The 22,049-nt window shown below is 40.7% G+C and overlaps 2 protein-coding genes across 3 annotated transcripts; one reads left to right on the top strand and one right to left on the bottom strand.

Annotated features, from left to right (window-relative positions):
- Positions 1-2,849: 2,849 nt before the first annotated feature.
- ANKS4B (ankyrin repeat and sterile alpha motif domain containing 4B) lies at positions 2,850-9,597 on the top strand. The gene is made up of 2 exons (XM_054212286.1): positions 2,850-3,056; positions 6,489-9,597. Exons 1-2 carry the CDS (start codon positions 2,893-2,895, stop codon positions 7,558-7,560), a joined length of 1,236 nt encoding a protein of 411 aa, XP_054068261.1. The 5' UTR covers positions 2,850-2,892; the 3' UTR covers positions 7,561-9,597.
- Positions 9,598-10,300: 703 nt separating this feature from the next.
- Positions 10,301-21,963, bottom strand: CRYM (crystallin mu). 2 transcript variants are annotated; one of them, XM_054212155.1, is made up of 8 exons: positions 21,712-21,963; positions 21,283-21,433; positions 20,190-20,252; positions 17,941-18,042; positions 16,740-16,923; positions 14,250-14,371; positions 13,330-13,414; positions 10,302-12,684 (listed from the first exon to the last, which is right to left on the bottom strand). In XM_054212155.1, the coding sequence occupies exons 1-8, from the start codon at positions 21,882-21,884 to the stop codon at positions 12,620-12,622; spliced, it is 945 nt and encodes a 314-aa protein (XP_054068130.1). In that variant the 5' UTR covers positions 21,885-21,963; the 3' UTR covers positions 10,302-12,619. The 2 variants fall into 2 exon arrangements, with proteins under 2 accessions (XP_054068131.1, XP_054068130.1); XM_054212156.1 differs by lacking the exon at positions 17,941-18,042 and having other exon boundaries at positions 10,301-12,684.
- Positions 21,964-22,049: the final 86 nt, after the last annotated feature.

Here is a 22,049-nt window from a genome sequence, read left to right as displayed (position 1 = left end):
TGGTGCTTATAAAAATTGCAATGAGGAAATGTTGTGCTGGATAATGCCTCATGCAAAACAGATGGCACAACAACATCGCTGTTCGGACCAGGCACTGAGTTATCTAGAACAACACAACTAATGGTGCTGTAGTCTTTTAATCTAAATTGTTTGTATAACTGGTAATATTTTAGTTAAGATAGTTCTTAAAAAAATAGAGCCATAATCAGAAACATAGCAAAATCCAGTAACAAATCAAAACTGCTAGTTAAATAATTAATTAGCTTACAACACCACGTACCATCACAACAGAGTTTCTCCTGAGCCTGGTAAGACATTTCAATTGGAAGTGGAATGGTTTTGAAGTTCTTTTCAAACCCAAAAAGAAAAGCTTCATTCTAACTACTCAGGGAGTTTAAAAAGTTCACAATTTTGAGCTTTAGTCTCAAAAGAAAAATCTCCATTCAGGCTGAGAAATTTAGCTCAGTTCATGTTGAATCATTTATCGCATTTTAAGTTGGGCTTTTTGGATGGGACAAAGATGAACAAATACCAGGAGTTTAGAAACAGATGGAGATTTTGTTTGGTCTTTTCTTTTTTCTTTCTTTTTTGTGATGCCCGCTTTTGTGATATAACACTAAAGCTTGCAAAGTCCCAGAGCTTCTCTCCAATTGACGTAGGTTTTGCTTTACCTCTAATTAAGTCTTGGAATAATAGTTTCCCACTTAGCATCATACAGAGTAACTTTCTTTTAAAATCAATATTTTCAGATGCTGGATGATAAAAATCACTCTGAGATCAACACTTTGTGTGCTGAATTACAGAATTAATTAGCAGAAGCAAATGAGTGTACTTCTGTGGCAGAAATCCATAATCTTGAAAAATGAAAAGGTCTCTTTTGCCATCAACTCACTTTCATGGGTGTAGCTAACAATGCGAATGTCAATGTACAAGAAAAAAGCTGTCTCCTCTCTTCTACCAGGCACTGGTGGTATATGCAGTATGTGTCTTAGTGTTCTTGAGAGTAAAAAAGCTTACGCTTCCTTACAGTAAAGGAAATAAAATTCAATGGCATCAAGAAACAGCTAATCTAATAGATACATAAAAAAGCATATGTGTATTACCTGTCTTATGCAGCAGGTAGTTTCTTCTAGTAGCTGTAAATTTAACTCGGTGCTGAGCCCGGTTAAATAGAAAACGGAATAAAGGACTGCATTTCCTATTAGATAAGTATTAATTGCAAGGAACTTGAAAAAGGGCTGAGGGTAAAAACCAGGGATGGAAGTGGCCTCGGTGAAGCACAGCCTTCCTCACTGCCCTGAGATGGCAGGATAGCACCAGGGATGGCTGTGTCTGTAGATGACATGAAGGAAATCTGGGGCTTTAGTTTACTCCTACCTAGACTTGTTTATTCAAAATTCAAACCTGTCACAGGATCTGACCGACTCTCCTTGTTCTCATGGAGGAAAACATTGGTACAAGTTTGTTCCTGAAGAGATCTTCAATCCCCGTCTCAGAAAATAATTAAGGGAGAAAGCCCATTTGGAGAGGTCTCCGGTGTATTACATGGGTAGCATTATGGGAAGTAAATGAGGTGGCACTCCATTCAGTAATTGCAACAGCTCTGGACAATGAGTTGGTTTGCAATTGCTACTGCTTCTGTAACATGGGCATAATAAGCAACAAAACCTCACTGCTAATTGCTGAGGGCAGATTCTCTAAGACACACATTAATTCAGTTAGTCATAGAAAACAGCTTGACAAAGTAACATTTATCTGGCACCTGTTGTGAATGTGATGAGAATAACGGATAGCTTGCAACATTTTATTACGCAGCATATAGTCTCTTACTGATTTTTTCTCAGGTACTGTTTTAAAACTAACCTTTTACATGGTTTTCTCTTAGTAACTCTTTTGAACCTGAAAATCAGAATTACGGTCTAATTCTATAAGCTTCTACTTGTAGAGGTAGCCCTTAATGACACTGAAATCAGGAGAAATAACATCTAAAGCAAGAAGTGGTTACGTGAAGATGGGAACTGGACCCACCTGTTCCCAGGCAAGGACGACAGTTCCCAAGCTGGGGCAGTGGGTGCAGGCCCATCATGTTTCCATTTCTTGAGTTCCCTGTGCTATCCTGTGGAAATCCTGCACAATTTTTGTATCTAAAACAGAGATTACAATACCTGTTAGATGACAGTATATTCACCAAGTGCCTTAAGATTCTCCGATGGAATGTGATTTGCAGTTAAAAGGATCACATGCTAGGCTGTGGTTTTGCCTGCTGTGACGTGTGGACCTGCTGGCAGTTTTATCTGAATACCACCCTGGTCCCAACAGGCCCATTCCCATACACACATCAATCTGTCTGCACAAAACAGCTTCATGGATGTGTCTGGTTTGGCAGGGGAGAGTCCTGTTTGTAAATGCAGTGACCCAGTAAGCAATAGGTTACAAAGGACTTCACCAGTAAAGGTAACTGATTACGCATTTCATCCTATCAAAACTCAGCGATACTTTATTACTTAGGGTGAAATCTGGTCCTACTGACATTCATGGCTTTTTGAAGTTTTTTTTGAAGTTCAAGGTCCTTTTGAAGTTTTCCCAGAACAGCTAGGCAAAAACACAGAGAAGATGAATGAATCGCCTCTACGTTTAAGTAGTCAAATACTCAACAAATGTAAACAGCACAGCCACCTTCCGGAAAATGAAAGCATTCACCATACCATTGCCTTATTACCTATGCAGAGCTCCAGATAAGTTGACTGCTAGGATGGACTTTGCCTCCTCATTTCCATCCTCACGGGGACGTCTTAACTTGTAATCATTAATGAACTATCCCTGTAATGGAAAGGTGACTGTACAGTGTGAATATTGTTCAGAGCTGCCTTGGGAAACCAGAAGTTACTGAAAATGTCAAGTAGGTATCACAAAGCAGCTGCCGATGGCAATTTGGACCTCTTGAAAGAAGCCACTAGGAAAGACCTCAATACTTCAGATGAAGATGGGATGACGCCCACCCTCCTGGCAGCATACCACGGGTATCTAGAAGCTCTGGAAGTCATATGCCGGAGAGGGTAAGTCAATCAGCCTCCATTGCTTAAAGCTTGTGGCTTAAAACTATAATTAGTGTGTCATTTTTCTTATGCCCCAATAACCTCAGATCCAAAAGGCTGAAAATCACAGTCATTTCTTGCACTGCATTGCCAAGAATTGTTTCTCCTCATTCACAATGGTTTAGGCTCAGAACCTGTGAGCAGGTCTGTATGTGCGGTCGGTGAAGCCACATCGACATCAGTGAGATTGTCTTGTGTATGGAATCTGCAGGGAGCAGTTAGCGGGAGCAGGGCCCTGGGACCTCGCCTTGCTGTAATGGAGGAGAAGTTGGCCAACAGCCTTTGGTGATAACATATCTTTGATACTGGCTCTAAAGAAATGCACTGTTTGAAACATTTTTAGCAAAAAATCTCTCCCATTTGCTTTGAAAGTAGAGCTAGTAGACACCGGGGGAGATTTAATGCTTTCCAGAGGTGTCACAACCAATAGTTTTAAGACAGTAACGTCTAAAATTGTTATTCCTCTGCTTTTTATAGTATTAGCAACTACCATCATGCTAAAAATGATAATACTGTTCCACAAGTTGGGGTATGATATTTGCAAGCTGGAAAAAAATAAGTTTTCTACACGTTTATTTTCTAATAGTAATTTCTGTTTGGTATCACTTACATGTCCTACGTGCTTAAAATGTATTATTGAAACAGTAATTACCTCCCCACCCTCTGTAGTCTCTTGCTTGGAGCCTGCCTTTTAAGCTGTGATTCTTTAATAAGATCTAATAAAAGAAAATCCACTCTTGTGTAGAGATACAGTTAATAAAATGTTCTTTCTGGGCTGAGATGAAGATTATGTTGACCGTATTTTCAATCATAATAGTTTAAAGAAGATTGGAGGGAGAAGTTGAATAACTCTATTTGGATGTATCTGAGTTTTATTAAAAATAGAATTGAAAATATGGAATAAAAATAGGGTTTTCATAGATTTGCTTTATAGCACATTGAGCTTAGGTGTGGCAGTAATAACACAATAAAAAAGACCTTTGGACTGCATGGTTATTGCTGTGTCCTCAGGAGAAGCAAAAATACATTGACAGTTTTTCAACTTGTATAATTAAGGCAGCTCCAAGGAAATACCTAGAATCAATAAAGGTTTGTCCCTGAACACCTACAAAACACAACAACTAACGAAGGAATAAATAACAATATAATTTTTCTTCAAAATTTGAGGGAAAAATATGGCTTCTACCATATAAGCTGACAGAAGGCACAGCGGATGACACAAGGATCAGAATTTCTGTGTATCTGTATTTAATATATTATTAACTCTTTTTCTTGGTAGAGGACAGCTTTGGGACAGCATTGTCCGCCAAATCTTCAAACATGTGCATTCACCTCTATTTTAATCCAAGATCTCTTGACACAATCAGTAGGCTGGGGCTGTCAGAGATACGGCTGTAGTCTCACTGTTTTTCTCAGGAGAAGCTGAATTTTTGAAGATGTTCAATCTGTTCTGCAGTCAGTCAAAGTTTCATTGTGAGAAAGTATTATAATTATTTTTAAGAAATTCATCCTTTCCTTGAAGAGGTTTCCTGACAAAGGCACTGAGATACAGGACGGTTTTCTTTAGAGTGGCTGCAGATTTTAGGACTCTGAGGCTTGCAACACAATCAGCCCTTGGAAAATGTAGCAATACTAACAATAAACCCCTTTCATCTTGAAAGAGTTTCTCTTCCCAGGCATCAGGAGACTTTTTCTCTGCTTGCTTTGCAGGTACATGAATAAAGGCAAGACCAAGTAGTAGATCTGCTCTTTTTGTGTGAGCCTCTTTCTTGGGAAAGCAGGGAAAGAGTTGTATGAGAACCCAAAGTAGATGTCAAATCTTATCCAAAGTCCCACTGGGCTTGGAACAGACTCTCCAGTTTGTGAATTGTTTGAGGCTCAAAGGCTGGCAGGCTCCAGGGGAAAAAGAGACCACAAACAGCTATGAAGGGACATGGGGGAGGACGGATGACCCGGCACTCCCGAGGCTCAGGACAATGCAGCCTGTTTGCTAATGTGGGAATTAAGGAATCTGGCACGCTCGGCCACAGTCAGGCAGTTCCCCAGGGCAGAGCCACAAAACCAGAAATATGTACACGTGGTTTCCATATGTCTAAGTGGAGAAACTTTGATCCTCAGCTGCCGCCTCCTTGTAGAAATGCCTCTGCTCTTGTAGCCTGGCACGCTCAGACTTGCCATTGTTTCTCACTGTGAGCAGCTCTGTGGGGACCCCTGACCTCTCTCCTGCCTGTGGCATTTCAGGCTGAAGGGCGTTTTCAGATTTGGCAAATATGTTTGTGCTTTGCTTCAGAGATACGCAAAGCCAGAGATCAATGCCTGAAGGAGATTTTGTGAGAGGATGTACATAGTACAGCTGCCACAGAACAGATCTCCAAGTCATTGACATGCTTGAGCCCCCAAGAGTATAAATTCTCCTTGTACATTTGGTCCCTGGCTCTGAAGCTATTAAAGGTTTTGGGCTACTGTGGCTGCCTTGGTTATTGGTGGCAGACGACTCAAGCTCTGTTCTGAACCACTGCTAATGTTGATCCTGCCAGTTATGGAATAAAAGATTCAAGACAATTCTCGTCTGCAGGCAGCAGTTCAGTGTGAAGTCAGTCCAAGAGTTAAAAGGAAAGCAATACTTTTCACTGGCTTTAAACTCAATTGAAAGTATGTGGTATTTTATTTTCAAATGAGCTTCTGCTTTTCAAACCCCATGAGCAAAAGCAGCTTAAGGAGAATAAAAGAGCTGAAGAAAACCAACGGCATCTATCTGAGCTTAATCTAATAGCAATGGAGACAAATGTGTGATCAGGGCTTTACTCTTAATAATTTACCTATTGCATACCAAAAAAGTTACTGCATGGGCTCATTAAATACATATCACTGTGGCCAGTGAAGAATCCTCCTAATATTGCCATGCAAAAGGGAAGGGTCACAAAAAAGTCTTTAAAATATTCCATGCAAAAGCTATTGAAACAGTTTTGCCACAAATTCCAATGGGTTTAAGTGGAAACCTGAGCTCACTTTTAGCTGTCAGCAGCAAAGCAGTCAGAGCTGCAGCCCCTTGCCTGTGCACGGGTGGCTGCTTATTTCTGCCCTATTTCAGGAAGCAGGTGAGACCGGCAGGGAGCAAAGGAAGCACAGCCAGACCCTGGGATGGCACATAGGATGTACCCTGGCTCCGTTAGGGGAGTCCCATAAGCAGTCGCAGTCAGCCCCAACAAGCTTGCTTAATTCACACGCAGCCAAACTCGGTGCTGGTGTAAGCAGGTGCAGCGCTGTTCTAGAGGATGAAGCTAAGCCGACTCATTTTCACTGGGCTGTACTAAATGTTTAATACCTGTTCAATGCCACTGCAGTTCTATGCTTGGCTACGTGCAGCTCACAGTATGCTATTTTCCTTCTCAGAGGTGATCCAGACAAATGTGACATTTGGGGGAACACGCCTCTCCACCACGCTGCTTGCAATGGTCACATCCACTGTGTTTCTTTTTTGATCAACTTCGGTGCCAATATCTTTGCTCTGGACAATGACCTCCGCACTCCCCTGGAGGCAGCTGCCAGCAGAGATCGCAATGAATGTGTCCGAATTCTGGACAAAGCCGCCACTGAGCAGAACATACTGAATCCAAAGAAGGTCTCCAAACTCAAAGCGCAGGCCCAGAGGAACGTGGAGAAACAAATCAAGGAATGCGAGAAGCGCCAAGAGAAACACCAGCATGAAATGAACCGGAATTATATGAAAGAAAAGGTTGGCACCGTAAATTCTTCCCAAGGGACACACTCCAGAGTAAAGTTGCCTGGTCTCTTTGCTTCAAATACAACAAATTCTTTCTCGAAAAATCTGAAAGATACCTTCAAACTTAAGGCAAAAAAGACAGCTGACAGCGCAAGAAGCCAGGAAACACAAAGCAATGGCCAAGAGGATGGTAGGGGTAGGACAACTGTGATGCACTTGTTTGATGAGAAAGAGGAGGATGAATTACTGAATGACCTTGGAGAGAAAAACTTTTCTGATAATGACAGTCAGCTCTCCATTTTTAAGCGGCCAGGTCTTGGTAAGATTGTATTTGGAAGGAATTTGGCTGCAGATGTAAATCCTGGAACTGTGTCTTCTGAGACAGAAGGGATAAGCTTTAAAATGTCTAGCGAGCTCTTTCAGTATGAAAATGCTGAGAATGGCGGGGAAGATAATGCTGAAAATGGTGTTGATATCCCTTGGCACGAAGAAGTCATTTGGGATGACGAGGAAGCAGAGAACACGCCCCTTGAGGTATTTCTGGCATCACAGATGCTGGATGAGTTTCTTCCAGTCTTCATGAGAGAAAAAATTGATTTAGATGCCCTGATGCTATGTTCTGATGAAGATCTACAGAGCATTCAGATGGAGCTTGGGCCAAGAAAGAAAGTCCTGAATGCCGTGAATAAAAGAAAAGAAGCACTCAAGAACCCTGGAAAGACTGTAGATACTTGCTTATAAATTAACATACGCCTGTTGCTGTAACCTGCACGCTGGTTCATTATCTCTTTCTCTTTCCAAAAAGCATGCAATTCTTTTTGGACATCTGCTAAAGCAAAAGGCAAAGAGGCTACCAATTACTTTAGAACGTACAGCAAGGACAAAACCTTTTCTCTCTGGATAGATGGCTGTGGTGCGTAGGATATTAATTCAAGCATATTCTGCCAAAAAGAAAGAATGTGATGGTTAAAAAACAAAAGCTATAGATTTAAACCTCTTTCTCCCTCAACGATTCATAGGGATCCAATTTCTTCTTGTTGGAATAACTTAAAATATTAGTGAAGGCCAGCCACACTACATTCCTTAACAAAGCCCTTCCCTTCTTCTCCAAAACCACAATGCAAAGAGCATTCCCAAAACTTGAGAGCTTTGAGTTTTCTCCTTTTGCTTTTGTTAGATTGCTACAAACTGCCCTTCCTAGTACTGATGATACGTTAGAAATAGTATCTGAATCTTGATTTCAGCTATGGCTTGACTCTGATAGCCTCCGAATGAGTGCAAATAAGACTAATTTACAGCAAGTTTCTTGTTCTTGTCAGTAAAGTGTTTTGCTACTGTATTGATGTTAATTTAAAAATATATGAAGTATCTTGCCACGAGATTTCGGTGTATTGTATATTCTTTTCTCTTGTCCCATTAGACTGGACCCAGTTGCCAGCACCCATCATGTCCTAAATGGCATCAGGACGGCAATACTTTTAACTAAAAGAAGCTGAGATATTATTTTCAGCATTTTTGGTCTGTCTTGATATATCCTCAGCTTGGTTCCTATAGGGTGCACATTTGCCGTGTCAAGTCCCAGAAACCAGGACTCTCACCACCCAGCGTTTTCTGTTGGTCATTGTCAGCCTCAGCCTGAAAATTGCATGTAACACACACACCCAGCTCATGAAAAGAGAAAGAAAATGAGACTGTGCTTCTGTGGAAGCTCCTGTTCTTCACAGTCTATCTGGAGGCATTCACAGCACGGTTCCCTTCATCTCTCTCAGGCCTGTTCCCTTGGGAAGACAGCACTATCTGATATGAATTAATCACTCCTGTTGAGTTTTGTGAATCTAATAAGGTGCTTGTAGCAGTCTTGCTCTGCCTAAGATCTCAGATTTTAGAAGTACAATTAGCAGCAAGACTTTTATCTTTACATCTCTTTTTATAGCTTTCCATTAGTCAGCTCTCATTTTTCCCTTAGGGGTATACTGCATTTGTGGACACTAATCCTAGTTAATAATCTATTTTTCCATGCTTCCTTCTTTCCACATCTTCTTCTTATTACTTTGATTTGCATATTATAATTCCTTTTCTTGCCTGGACTTTATACTGCATTCTTTCCTCCTTGGATTCTTGTACTTCAGCAGGTTGATATTTTCTTCTATCAAGCAGTCACATCAGAGTCCTGTTCTGTGCAACCTTAAATGACTGCTGTGCTTAGCACAGTAATTAAATCAGACAGTATGCCCCCAAACTCCATATTATTAGCCTGCTGTGTTGTTTTCATTTTAGCTAAGAAAGTCACACATCTAACAAAGCAAGAAGGAAATGATGAATCTTACATATTTGAAGGCATACAATGAGTGGATTTTGAAGGGTCAAATCCTATCATTCCCAGTCACATAACCGATGTATTTGCTGGTTCTTTACCTGTCCAAATGCTTGTGACCTGCCCACAACACACCACCAAAACATCAGCGAGTGGTGTCACCCACAGAGGACCTGTCCAATAACTGCCACTATCACAGAACAGCTTCAGCAGTCCCATGATAGGCCCCAACTATCTCTGCGTTACACTGAAAATCTACCTTCACATGCTCATCTGTAAACCTGCCTGACTGCTGCAGCCTCTGAGAACCAGAGGTAACGGCACAGACCACCTGCACATAAACTGATTGACTCGGTTGTCACAAACATCCGGCATGTCCTAAAGTATCCACAGGAACTCTATGGAGCCAGCAGATACGGCACAAGATCCATGGGAAGGAGTTCCTTGTCCTTGGGGAAGGGAACTGCATCCTGAGACTGAATAAGAAGCCCCAGAGGGCTGCACATGCCACTTACTTTTAATTAACCGAAAAAAAAAAAAAAAAAGATTATATATACACACCCCCTTTTAAATTAAATAAATTAAAAAAAAACAACCAAAAACCAGTGCAATAGTGATAGTCTTTTTCTTGCAGGGTGGTCCTGGAAATGGGCCTTGGGTATGAAGTAGCCATGTAGAAAAATTGGGAGAAAAAAAATAATAAAAAGGAACACTCACATTTCTTTTCTTTTTTTTTTCCTCACCACTTATGTGCTTTGCTGTTTTCCAAATTTTTGCACCAACCTCTTCGGTTTCTTTTATAATTCAAAGTATTTAAATTAGTGAATCCCAGATCTGACTCCTTTGTAACGTTTGTACAGTGCAGTTTCAATCTTACAGCCCAATCTGAACACAAATCATAAAGTCATGAGATCTCACACGATCACAGTCCTACCAGGTACAAGATTCTCTTTCCTTAAGGATTTGATACACTGAACAGACATCACGAGGAAGGGATGTGCAGTATGGGATAATGACTGCAAAACTGAGTATCACGGTGGAGCAAAGCAGTCCCAATTTACTTTCCCCTTTACGTTCAGTGGTCACATTTGCTGATAGTCACTGCAACAACTTGAATACTTTCTTCCTCATCTTCAAGAAAAACCCCACCCAAAACAAAAGTAATGGACAACAAAGTGAAAGACAGACAGCAGTATCTATTTAATTTTAAAATAAATGCAAGTTATACAATTCCTTGAGACTGATTTGTACAAGAAGGAAACATGGAAATTAAGGTTATTATTTCCCCTCAAAAAAAAAAAAAAAAGATGGCACCCAAGCAACTCTCATTGTAATTGAATTGAATCCTCTTCATGAATTCAGAGGTACAATGCTGAGGACAGGCTCCCAGAACCTCCTATTGCCAGTGAAAGTTGAGAACACTGTGGGTTTTCAGAATCAGGTTTTTGGACTAGTTCCATATACTTTTAAAGTGCACAGTCTGTAGAAGAGTACATGTGAAAATTGTATTTGAACCATGTGAAAAACTGTATTTGTCTTCTTCCCAAATACTATGTCTCACTTCAAATTACAAACCTTCTTTTGCACAGGCACAGAACTGGGATAATATTGTCATAAATTGTAAGTGCAAGTTTCCATATAGCTCTTGAATTACGGAACATAGATGGCTGTCACCTTTGTCTCACACTAGTGGAATTCTCCATTGCTGAAGTAACAGGCTAAGTCAACACATACATTTCTGTATGCTTCAGAAGTGACACAGAAGAAAAAAACAAGTAAAAATAGAAGGGTGATTTTGCTACAATTAAAAAAAAACACAAAAGCTTACAGTGAAATTTCTGTTATTGTTTCTGCTGATACAAACAAGGTCAATGGAGTTAGATGTCTACCCACACAAACACATCCTTTGGCCCTATTCACTTACTGGTCTGGTAGTCTTCCATACTAAAACTCTGCAAATTACAAACTCTGCCACTTACTACATTTTCCAACTAGATTACACAAGGCTTATAACTTGGAGTATTATTTACGCCATACCTGCACTGTACTCATTAACCTCTTCTATACTTACTTATGCACCATCAAGGGCTTTAACACTAACTGCTTCTGAACCTCCTTCCTGTTGCTCTACTGTATTCTTCTGGCATCAATATAGAATGATCATGTCATCTAATCCTTCCAAGTGAAGAAACACTTAATAACCTGCATGAATTAATACGTAAGTAAAAATAAAATTTCACAAGGCACAACTCCAGCCTGAGACAGGAATTTGTTTCCAGGGCAATAGCTACTTTTCAGCAGATGCTCAAGCTTTTGTAAGGCAGTTGCATAACAGCACAAAACTGGAACTCTTCCTTATGTAGAGCATCACTGGGTTCCTCTGCCAAGAAAGGATCATGGAAATTCCTGCCCCAACAAAAACCCACTGGGATAAAAGAACAATTACCAACTGATGCATAGTACAGCTAAGGTGAAAATATTTGCCTGCATACTTTAAGTTTATCCTACTGAAATCAGTCTGCACTGTTGCAACCTTCAAAGCAGTTTACAAAAGGGACTTACAAACACATAGATAAATAATGAAATCTCCCCACAGAATATAGATAAACTAAATCAAAACACATTTTAGTGTTCACATTTTGGGTGACTCCTTGCAATACAAAAGTGGCAATATCCCACCCAGGAATGTAATAAAGAAGGCACTGAGTATAGTTTCCTCCCAGTTAAGATGTATATAATATTAGCTTTGATTTTTTTTGCACTTTAAGTCTTCCTGAGCCAGGTCTTCTACAAAAACAGACAAAAATCTAATTGTATGGGAGGCATCATTATTCATATAAACTCCCACTCAGGAGTGTGCTCTTAAATGAAAAACCATTGGGTCTGACGGCAGGGAAGGGGGATTGTGGGGGGTGAAAGTAAGGATGGTGACCTCCAGATCCCAGTCTGAGTTGGAAGGGAAGGGATGTCCAGGAGTCACGGGTGGGCTGTGTTCCCAGGAGACTGAAGACTAGGTTACTGTCAGTGTAGCACTGAAACCCACAGTTGCATTTAAAGTACCATCACAGGTAAATATGACGCCAGAGACCATTCTCCAAACTGATATATTGTATACCAGTATGAATTACCTCGCTCAAAAAAAAAAAGTCTACCCACAGACTTCCATTATATAAATAATTAGGGAGGAAAGGCATTGATTCCACAACTATAGCAGAATATGTAAAAAAAACCCTTGTTAGTATCACTGCAAGCCTCTGATACTTGTTGTTAGATGAGACAGATTTATTAGTAATAATGCAGGTATCCAATACTTGCCATTAGAAAACTGTAGAAATTAATCTATTGCTGAAATTTTACTTTTCATTCTTGAATGTTCTAGAAGTGCCACATTCAGATAGGACTGGTGCCTTTCTTGTTAACAAAAGACCCAAAGAAGCTAAGCGCAAATAATTTTCTTGGCCTCGTTGTGATTGTAGACTTCTCTCTTTAGTTACCAGCTGACCATGAGTCATAAACAAATTTTGCTGCTACTGTATCTTCAACCGCCATCCCTGAAAAAGAATTAAAAGTCACCTTCAAACAGATCTTCAGCTGTACAAAATAATTTAGCTTCAGAAGGGAATATAAAGACTCAGGAAATTACCTAACTGGACAGGAACAGGAATCATTCCCCCATCCCAAACACCTACAGTGTTGCATTCAAAGTTTATAGCTATCATGTAACTGTTAGGTGTGCTATGTGAAGTTAATGTAACAGTATGAATCTAATTTTCGGTGTTCTTATTGCAACTTGGCCCTTTCAGACCTCTTTCCCCCAAAACATCAACTCCAACCCCACAGTATATTGCCACACTGTTTGCAGGTCAGACAGACTCCAGGGGCATAACAGCAGGGCATTTGGGTTGGAGCTGTATTAATAAACGCTGCAGTCTTGTGTTGAACAATTGTGAAATGGGAAATATATTTCTTCCTATTATTTGTTTGCTTCCCTATCACTTTTCATTACATCAGTCCTGCTACATAAATAAAAAGGGAAATAAAAAGGGAAAATGCAAATCACATTCCAGTTTCTTCTGGACAGTGCATTGCCACAGCAGTTTTGAAGATGATCAGCAGCTTTCCCACGCATGGGGGACCTAGTAAATAACAAGGCATTGTTTTCTGTCAGACTTGTACACAGGAGGGGTTGTTCTTACCCAGTGATTTAAACACTGTCGTTTTCTCAGGCAGGGCTGGTTTTGTACCCTTCACTACCTCTCCCAGCTCAGCAAAAATCTCTGCCTGTAAAACAAATACATATTTATAGAAAAACATAATATCCATACATATGTTAAGAGAAAAACTTTTTTTCTGCATGACTTCAAAAGAACTCACTCCTTGAGTTCTGCTGTCCCAGAACTGATTCCTTTCCCTGTTGAAGCAGATCGGTATTCAGAAAAATAATACAAAAAATGGACAGGAAACAGAGAAGTGGGATGGTTTTCAGAGAACAACAGCTGTCAGACCTTCCTCAGTCAGTAAGTTGCAGTGGATAGCTTGTAACATATCCAATAAAACACATGGGGTTCCACACACCTTACCGTATCTGGACTTCTTATGTTAAAACTCAAAAGTGGAAACCATATTTGTTCCGCAACAAACATTAAAAGAGAAAAATTACCACTCCGTTAAACCTAAAAGACTCCCTGTGTCAAATTTCTGCAGATGACTGGCTGCTTGGCTTCTGTGTGTTAATCACAATGAAATCTTATGGGAAGAAAATGACAGGTTTTAATAAACAGATTTGAAAAATATTTAACACAAGTACCAAACGTTGCAGGAAATGTTGGTCTTTCAAAAACAATACATTGTTATTGTTCACGAAGGCCAATGATGAAAACCTGCTACTGTAATATGGTGTCATGTAATGGCTGATAAAGAGGTTGCATGGTTTTGGCATAGACATACAGAAGTCTCAGTTTGAAACCAGTTTATCTTTCAGCCTCTGCCTGGAAAGTGCTAACAACTACATTTGATGTTCTAAAAGGCTTCAGTGCAGCACATCATCAGTACCAACTCATTTCAAATGCAAGCCAATTGCCACAAAAATAAAGTCCATAAGTTAAGGAAGTCTTACCCCTGATAATATAACATCTCCTGATTCTGTAAGAGCAGCCTCTCTGGAATCCACAAACAGAACAGAATTCTTCATCAGTTCATCATCCAGCTCTCTCCAGTCTGGTCTGCTTGCTCCAACAGCTAAGACAACAAAACTGATGAACTTGGGAAGAACATTTAAAAAAATTCAAACCACATTTTGTCCAAAAGGCATGTGTGAAGTAACAATGGACATTATTGTGCAACTGTAATATACAAACAATCCGATGTTAGCACTGGAGACATGTTGATTAACAAAACAACAAAAAAAACCCAGGATGTGCCTGAGCAACTGGGAGAAAGCCTGGATTTCTCTCAACCTGGCCTCCGCTGTAACACTGACATATATATGGCCTGTTTCTGTAAGGTGCTAACCTCCTGAATTCCCACTGATGTCAATGAAGGACAACACTGTGTCCAACCTGCCAAATTACAGCTCATTAAAATGTACGGCATCCTTGACCTCTAGTCATGCAGATGCTGCTGCTGACAAGAGTCTTATATTTCCCATAAGCACAGCCAGAACAACTGGAATCAATTGGCCTTTGCGTTTCAGCCTGCTGAAGCATTAAACAGCAACTCTTCAGGAAGCAGAAGTGAGATTCTTTGCTGGCACTGTTTCCACCTCTTTGGTACACTAGTCAAACTACTCCTTCCAAATAATGCTGACAGAGAAGGGGAAGCAGCACTGCTTAGCCCTTCATATCTATGCAATGTAAAGATAGGCATAACTATGGATCGGTACAAAAAACAAGCCTTTGCCAGCAGCTTTGAAAACAACACCAATAAATATGTGTGACATAATTACTCTTTTTGCTTACAGAAGCACCATTAGAATAAACTTTGATCATTTGGTGACACAACTCCAGGAAGATAATCTTAAGGTTATACAGACTACAACTCTTCTGCAGACAAACAGTAACCTGTTCCCGCAACTGCCAAATTAATAGGATTTTGTTGCTTTTTATTTTTTTAAACAGACTTAATTAACATCCCATACAGCTCCTCTAAAACATTCAATATTTGCTTTGTCAGTAGAATATGCTTGTCAGCAGACTGTGGGTAGCTGATGCATAAGAAAGTCACCTCCCTTTGTCCATTATCCTTGTCTTTCATCAGATCATTACCAAATTCCCTGAATTTTATAGTCCTTTTATTTGATTCACATTGTGTTTGTTATTTGTCCATAGAGAAAAATAAGATTTGAAGAATCCCTCAATTACCCTGAACAGATAAGAACCGAAGTATTGTGCAACAAAGACTTGCACATGCAGAGAGTATTCAGTGTTACTAATTAGGATTTTTAAACCTATAGCCTTCTATTACTTCCTTGTAACCTTATAAGCAGTAAAACTTAAGCAGATTATGGATTTTCCTTTACCTGGAGAAACTGAAAACAAACCAATGAGCTCAACTTCTAAATACAGCAAGGCTACTATGAACTTGTTATGAGCTAAAAAACCCCAGTTATACTGTAGTCAAATGTTTTTCAAAAGTGTCCAACTGTTACAGAATAATAAATTCCATGTTGCCTGAATGCCTCTTCAAACAGCACAAATGCCTCAATGGAGGGAAAAAAAAGGCAAAGAAAGGAGAGGGGTCTTTGTGTGTGTGTCGCCTCAGTGACTGTAGACCCTAATTGATTTTAGTTGTACTTCTGCCTTCCATGCCGTGACATAACACAGACAACAACATTAAATGACAAAGGACTAAATTGAGTTTGAAAAATTGGTAGGATGCCGCTGGAATGTGGGACCTTTCTTTAAATTGTTCCCTTTGACAAGTCGCTTTTGTCTTATTACCATGCTATTTGGAAAGTGCACAAGGTCGTCTGAACCAGGCCCACAATTAATAAAATAAACAAATGTGGGCATGTCCAGAGACTCCAAACAATAGTGTGGTAACATCACTACAAGGCAGGCAAAAAAAAAAAAAAGCCCCCCAAACCTCACCATAATTAGAGGTCAAATTATGAATGTCTTAACTCAGTTATTGCATCTTTTAAACTCAAGTGAAAAAAAAACAACAAAATAACACAGTGTGATCAGACCAAAAAGGAACAAATAGAGAAACTTACAAAACTGGGTGAAGATGACAACTACAAGGGAAACATGACAATGAGCAGGAATCACTTTGGAAATAACATGTTTGTACGGGTTATTTAAACAGAGGGCAAAGTGAGCATCAAGTGACAACATGGTGGCAAAGATGATGCACCACTAGGGGAAAAAAGCACATCCCATGCTCTCACAAGCATCCAGTGCTGAAATATGCAGGAGTTTTGGCTCCAGACAATCAGGAAGACAGAGCTGGGAAAAGTGGTCCTCACTCGAGGGCAAAAGTCAAACCAGAAAAAAAACAACAAAAACACGTTCATTCTGAGAAGCATCGAGTACTGCTTTTCAACAGTTTTTGATGCTAAACAGTGTGATAATAAATGTATCCTTTAAATGATGAGAACACAGCATACCATTGATATGGGCACCTGGTTTTACCCAGTCTCCAAATAAAATTGGTGTTGTTGCCATGGTGACCGTTATAATCACATCAGCTCCAGTAACTGCCTCCTGAGCAGAAGAGCAGACCTGCACTGGACCATTAACTGAATTAGCAAACTTCACCGCTTTCTCTTTGGTGCGATTCCATATCCTGACCTTCAAGGAAAAAAAAAAAGACAGATTAGCTTGGAGAATTTGTCCTTGCTGAAACATAACACTTTGTTTCAGTTTTCAGTAGATAGTTAAACATATCCTAGAGGTGCAGTTTTTTCCCCCTTTAATGTTCTCATCATACAAGTGAATAAATTTCATGTGTGTGCAGCTGCATTTGAATGACTGGTTTTTGATGCCAGAACAGCAGCTCCTTGTAGAACTGTGTTTATAAAATCCAAGTATTTCCAATATTTAAGGGAAAAGCACAGAAAGTGTGCTTATCCAAGTATGGCACACACAGTAGGATTTTTCTCAGAGAGAAAAAGCTACCTGACTAATGACTTTGTTACCACCGTTTTTTTTTAAAAAATACAACCAACATTTGAGCAAGAAATTCTATAGCTGTTCAGAGCATTCTTGGCTTCCATAGAAACAGAATCAAAATGTGATTGAACTCATAACTTCTGTGGTGGGTTGGCCTTAGCTGGACACCAGGCACCCACCAAGCCGCTCTATCATTCCCCTCTTCAGCATGCCAGGGGTGGGGGAGAAAATAAGATGGCAAAACTTGTGGGTCAAGATAAAAGTAGTTTAATAAACCAAAAGCAGAAGACAAATATCATAACAACAAATGCCCCCACCCCTACCCCTTAGCTTTTATTGCTGATCAGACATCATGCAGTATGGAATATCCCTTTGGTCAGTTTGGGCCAGCTGTCCTGGCTATGTCCTCTCCCAAGATCTTGCCTGCCCCCAGCCTACTGGGTGAGGGAGGAATGTTGGAGAGACAGCCTTGATGCTGTGCCAGCACTGCTTAGCAGTAGCCAAAACACTGGTCTGTTATCAACACCTTTCTAGCTACCAGTGCAAAGCACAGCACTATGAGGGCTGCTACGGGGAAAGTTGACTCCATCTCAGCCAGATCCAATGCAACTTCATTGGCTGTACTTTATTTATAATAAGTGCTCCTGAAACATAATAGAGAAAAATAAGCATATCCTGTTAAGATGTGTCCATTACCTCTTTAAATGTGAACAGCTCTGTGAAGATATCATAATGGCTATATGCTTGAACACCAGCTCCCAAAATGCACAGCACTTCTGCAAAAGCTGGCATTAACAACTAAAAAGTATCAAATATTTAAAAAAGACAACATATTAACAGGTATGACAAATATATATCAAAATATTACGAAAGAAAGCAGTATTCTTAGTCCTTTTAAACAAAAAAATGTTTTATGCAAAAGCTAGTATTGATTCATATTAATATAAAACAATAGTCAATTACCACTACATATATTTTTAATTTTCTTTAATGCAAAAGCTAGTGTCAATAGCACCAAGTACATCTTGGCTTAATTCCAGTTTTGAATTGTCCAACTTTTGAAATTTGGGCTTACCATGCAACGGCATGAGCCAATGCAAATTCTGGAGCCTCAGCACACTCTAATATTAGTATAACATATTACACCTATGTGGCTAATTAAGTGTAAAACCATAGTGTTGATGTTCTGCACTGGCTGAAAACAGGGCTTATAATACCAAAGCTATCAGTACTGAAAACTGTAGCTGCATGGGTAAACTGGTCCCAGTAGCCCCACACTAAACCTTCTTTTTCAATTCACTGAAGCCATAAATCATACCACAAGCACACCTTGGCATTGTAAGAGCCATAATATGTATGCATCAAGCATCGTAAAAATAGGGGTGATTCTGGGGAATAAATATTAAAATTCAGTTCTGTAGCTGCTTTTGGTTTTCTGGTTTAGTTCTTGCCTGTGATTCACTAGTACTTGGCAAACGGGAAAGAGAGCTGCTGGAGTCCAGCCCTGAGCTATCCTTGTGTCTTGTTTATGCGTTTGCTGTGGCCACTCACTTTTGTATAAAGAGCTTTATAATTGTCTAGGCTCACAACACTTATTCTGCTGCAAATAAATTGAAAAAAGTCTCATTGATCCTATTTTTCAGTAGCAAGAACTCTTTAATTTTCCTTTTAAGGACTCCGAAGCACTGATTTCAAAGGTTCCTTGCATAAAAGCATGGGTCTTTGAAAAGCAAATAGCATAAAGAGGACAAGATGACAACTATGAGCTAAACTCAAACACTCCTGAAAATCTCCCAAAACAGACGACAATGAAGGATCCGATCTTGAAGTCCCTTCAGCAGCCAAGCTCCTTTGAGGCCAGCAGAGCCTTGACTGTAAAAACTGTCAGAACTGCACAAGTATAGAATGGGCTGAGATGAATGAGGTCCTATAACCTCATGTCCAAGGAATCCATTGTAAATTGTTCTGTTCCTTGGACTAGGGGAAGCTCTTGGGGACAGGTTCTTCACTCCAATTTTGTGTCAGTTTAGCTCTATTACCACAGATAGAGTCACACTGGCATGAAGACTGACACTAATGAAGCAGTGAGCTCACCCTTCATTCTGATGCAAAGTTGATGGGTGAAAAACAGAAGTATTTTTCAGCTCTGACCCTCTTCTTGTTGCCTCATCCTTTGAGGTGAGGACTAAAACCCTGCTGGGCAATGGATGGTTACTTGCTTTCTTCCCAATATTAGCAGCCCAGACAAGTATAGTTTTAAAAAAGGACTCAAAACCAATAGTTTCCAACTGAAATTGAAATGATATAAAGCAACATACAGCAAGATATGCCTCACCTGTCTTCAGACACTGAAATTTATGGCTGTAGCGAGGGACAGTCACCTGGACAACTTCCAGTGACAACAGAGAAGCTGACAGACAGCCACCTCTGGACTAGTCATCCATCTATCCTGAGCATCATCTAGCTTAAGTGGACCCACATTGCCCCCAGAAATGTGCATTTTTCCTCTTTCTCCAGGTCCAGTGCAACCCACCTGTCCTGGCCCAACAGCAGAAAACGTACATCTAAACAAAACTGAATTTATCGACACAGCTGCATCACCCAAAGCTGTAAAGGAGCATGTTAAGACAAGCACAAGAGAAAGTGACAGAGGAAGACACCCCAGTAAATTCCCAGAAGAGTGTGCAAAATGAGCCACAAAAACATAGCTCAGATTCCTTCTCCAATCACACACAAAGTGTAAAAGCCAGACATCACTCAATCAAAACAGAAATCTGCATTTTTAAGTTATCCCTGAAGATACAAATATTATCATAAATCAAATTTAAAGCTGTATTTGATGAAAAGTCACATGCACTGAAAGCCACTTACATCATGGCCCCTAGTTATTTTATATATAACATCACTAACTGATTCTGTCCCAATTTAAGAAACAGAAGACATACCTTGGTAGCAATTGCAGAAACTGCAGCTGTTCGTTTTGCTGTAATGACACTGCCATCTAAGACCTTTTTTAAAAAAAAGTTCAGACTGAAGTGAACACTGAAAACATAAGTAAATACCAAACATTTTCATCCCATTTGTGAATTAAGTGATATTACAGGGCACAGAAAAATATAAAAGTTAGTAACTACTATTATAGCAACTACAAACCATATAAAATCACGTTTAAACTGGGCAGATTCTCTGTTCCAGTTCTTCCATGTCATTCCACCAGCACAAATGGAGTGAAAACTGGTCAGAGCTGAGCCACCCCTAACTCCCGCAGCTCTTTGTGCACTGCATTACCTTGACACTCCAACGCAGGGAATAGACCAACATAAGTGCAATACTCTGCACTCCAGTAAGATCAATGACCAGTGCAAGCTGGCCGTGGTTCATAAGTCTGCACTGTCTTGGTCTGTACAAAGGGATGACAGAGAGCCATGGAATCCCTTCAATGTGTCTCACACGCAGTGCCTCCTGCCTCAAAGTGTATTAGCTACTGCATACAAATTAATTATGGGGCTTAAAAAAGTTTGGAAAGTTTTGGAATAAAAGCCCAATATAGTTTTCTGGACCAGTTTTTGCCCTTTAATAATCACTGTTACTAAAGCGTAATGCAAATCATCTGCATTCTTAAAAAATTCTTTAAACAAAGAAAAAAGTAATAATCAGGCTCTGAATACTATTCCCTGTGATGCCAATTGTGAAACTCTTTTGATTAAGACTTAAGATGGTTTAAGATCAAGTCTTTGGGTTTTTTTCCTTTCAAATGCAAGAAAAACTTTTCCTGATCGTTTCTTTCTTCCCCGTCATCTTGTGGGCCATTAGATTCCCTTCAAATCACAAGTAACCATGAAGAATAGAGAGAGTACAATTTAGCACACATGAAAGACATAATGCTTTAGGCCAAATCCTCATTTGGTACAAACACATTTTCACTGATGATGTAAGTAAACTCAGGGCAATTTACACCAGCTCCAGCTTCTAAGATTCAGAAGGGAGAACTGGCAGAACATGAACAGAGAAGAATGCAGCAGCACACATGAAACTCACAGCTTTTAAAGAACCATTTCTTGGGTCAAATAAGAGAACTGTCGCTTGGTGAGAAGGGACAGAGGAATCCTTCTTGTGCTCATAGAAAGTCACCAACTTAGTTGTCAGAGCATCATCCGCAGCACTGTAAGCAGGCATAACTCCTAGGAACCTTGTAAGAAAATTACTTACGTTACTTATGTACCTTTAGCACGGCAGCTTACAGCCACCGGCGCGGTTAACACCAAACGGCTACTGACCCGTTTATCAGTAACTCGGTACTAACGACTTTTTTTGACGCCCTAATTGCTTCAACCCGCCCCTTCCATTACCGCTACCCCTGCTCCCGCGGAGCCGCACCTCCTCCCGCCGGTGTTGCCCTGCCCGGGACTCCTCCAGGCCGCCCCTCGCGGCGCCCACCCCACCTGCCCCGCCGCCCGCCCGCCTCACCCGCCGTGCCGGTGCACCGGCACCACCGTGCGCACGGGCTGCACGACCCCTCCCGCCGCGCCGGCCGAGAAGTTGGCTAGGGCGGCCTCCAGCGCCGGGAGCAGGAGGCTGGCACGGTGCAGGTGCTTCTCCACCTCCTCGGCGCCGATGAAGACGGGCGGAGTCGAGCCCATGGCGACCACCGGCCGGATAAGACACGGGCTGCGGGTACCGCGTACCGCCCCGCACCGCCGCTAAGTACTCGGCAGGCAGTCACCGCCCCCCGGCCCGGCCCCGCCACCGCCCGCCCCGCGGCCCACCCCGCTCCCCTCACGGGCACGGCTGCGCCCCCTCAGGCA

This window comes from Rissa tridactyla, chromosome 8, assembly GCF_028500815.1.
Source record: "Rissa tridactyla isolate bRisTri1 chromosome 8, bRisTri1.patW.cur.20221130, whole genome shotgun sequence".
Lineage (NCBI taxonomy): Eukaryota > Metazoa > Chordata > Aves > Charadriiformes > Laridae > Rissa > Rissa tridactyla.
This window is presented reverse-complemented; position numbering and strand designations above follow the sequence as displayed.

Bases quoted from the DNA above. Each gene is read 5' to 3' on its own strand.
- CRYM (XM_054212155.1), bottom strand. From the start codon at position 21,884: ATGGGCTCGACTCCGCCCGTCTTCATCGGCGCCGAGGAGGTGGAGAAG. The intron at 16,924-17,940 runs GTAATGGACACA...TTTTCCTTGAAG, and splicing joins AGCTGTTCACATTTAAAGAG to GTCAGGATATGGAATCGCAC. The intron at 12,685-13,329 runs GTAAGAACAACC...ATTCTTTTTCAG, and splicing joins GACAGTGTTTAAATCACTGG to GGATGGCGGTTGAAGATACA.
- ANKS4B (XM_054212286.1), top strand. From the start codon at position 2,893: ATGTCAAGTAGGTATCACAAAGCAGCTGCCGATGGCAATTTGGACCTC. The intron at 3,057-6,488 runs GTAAGTCAATCA...TTTCCTTCTCAG, and splicing joins GAAGTCATATGCCGGAGAGG to AGGTGATCCAGACAAATGTG.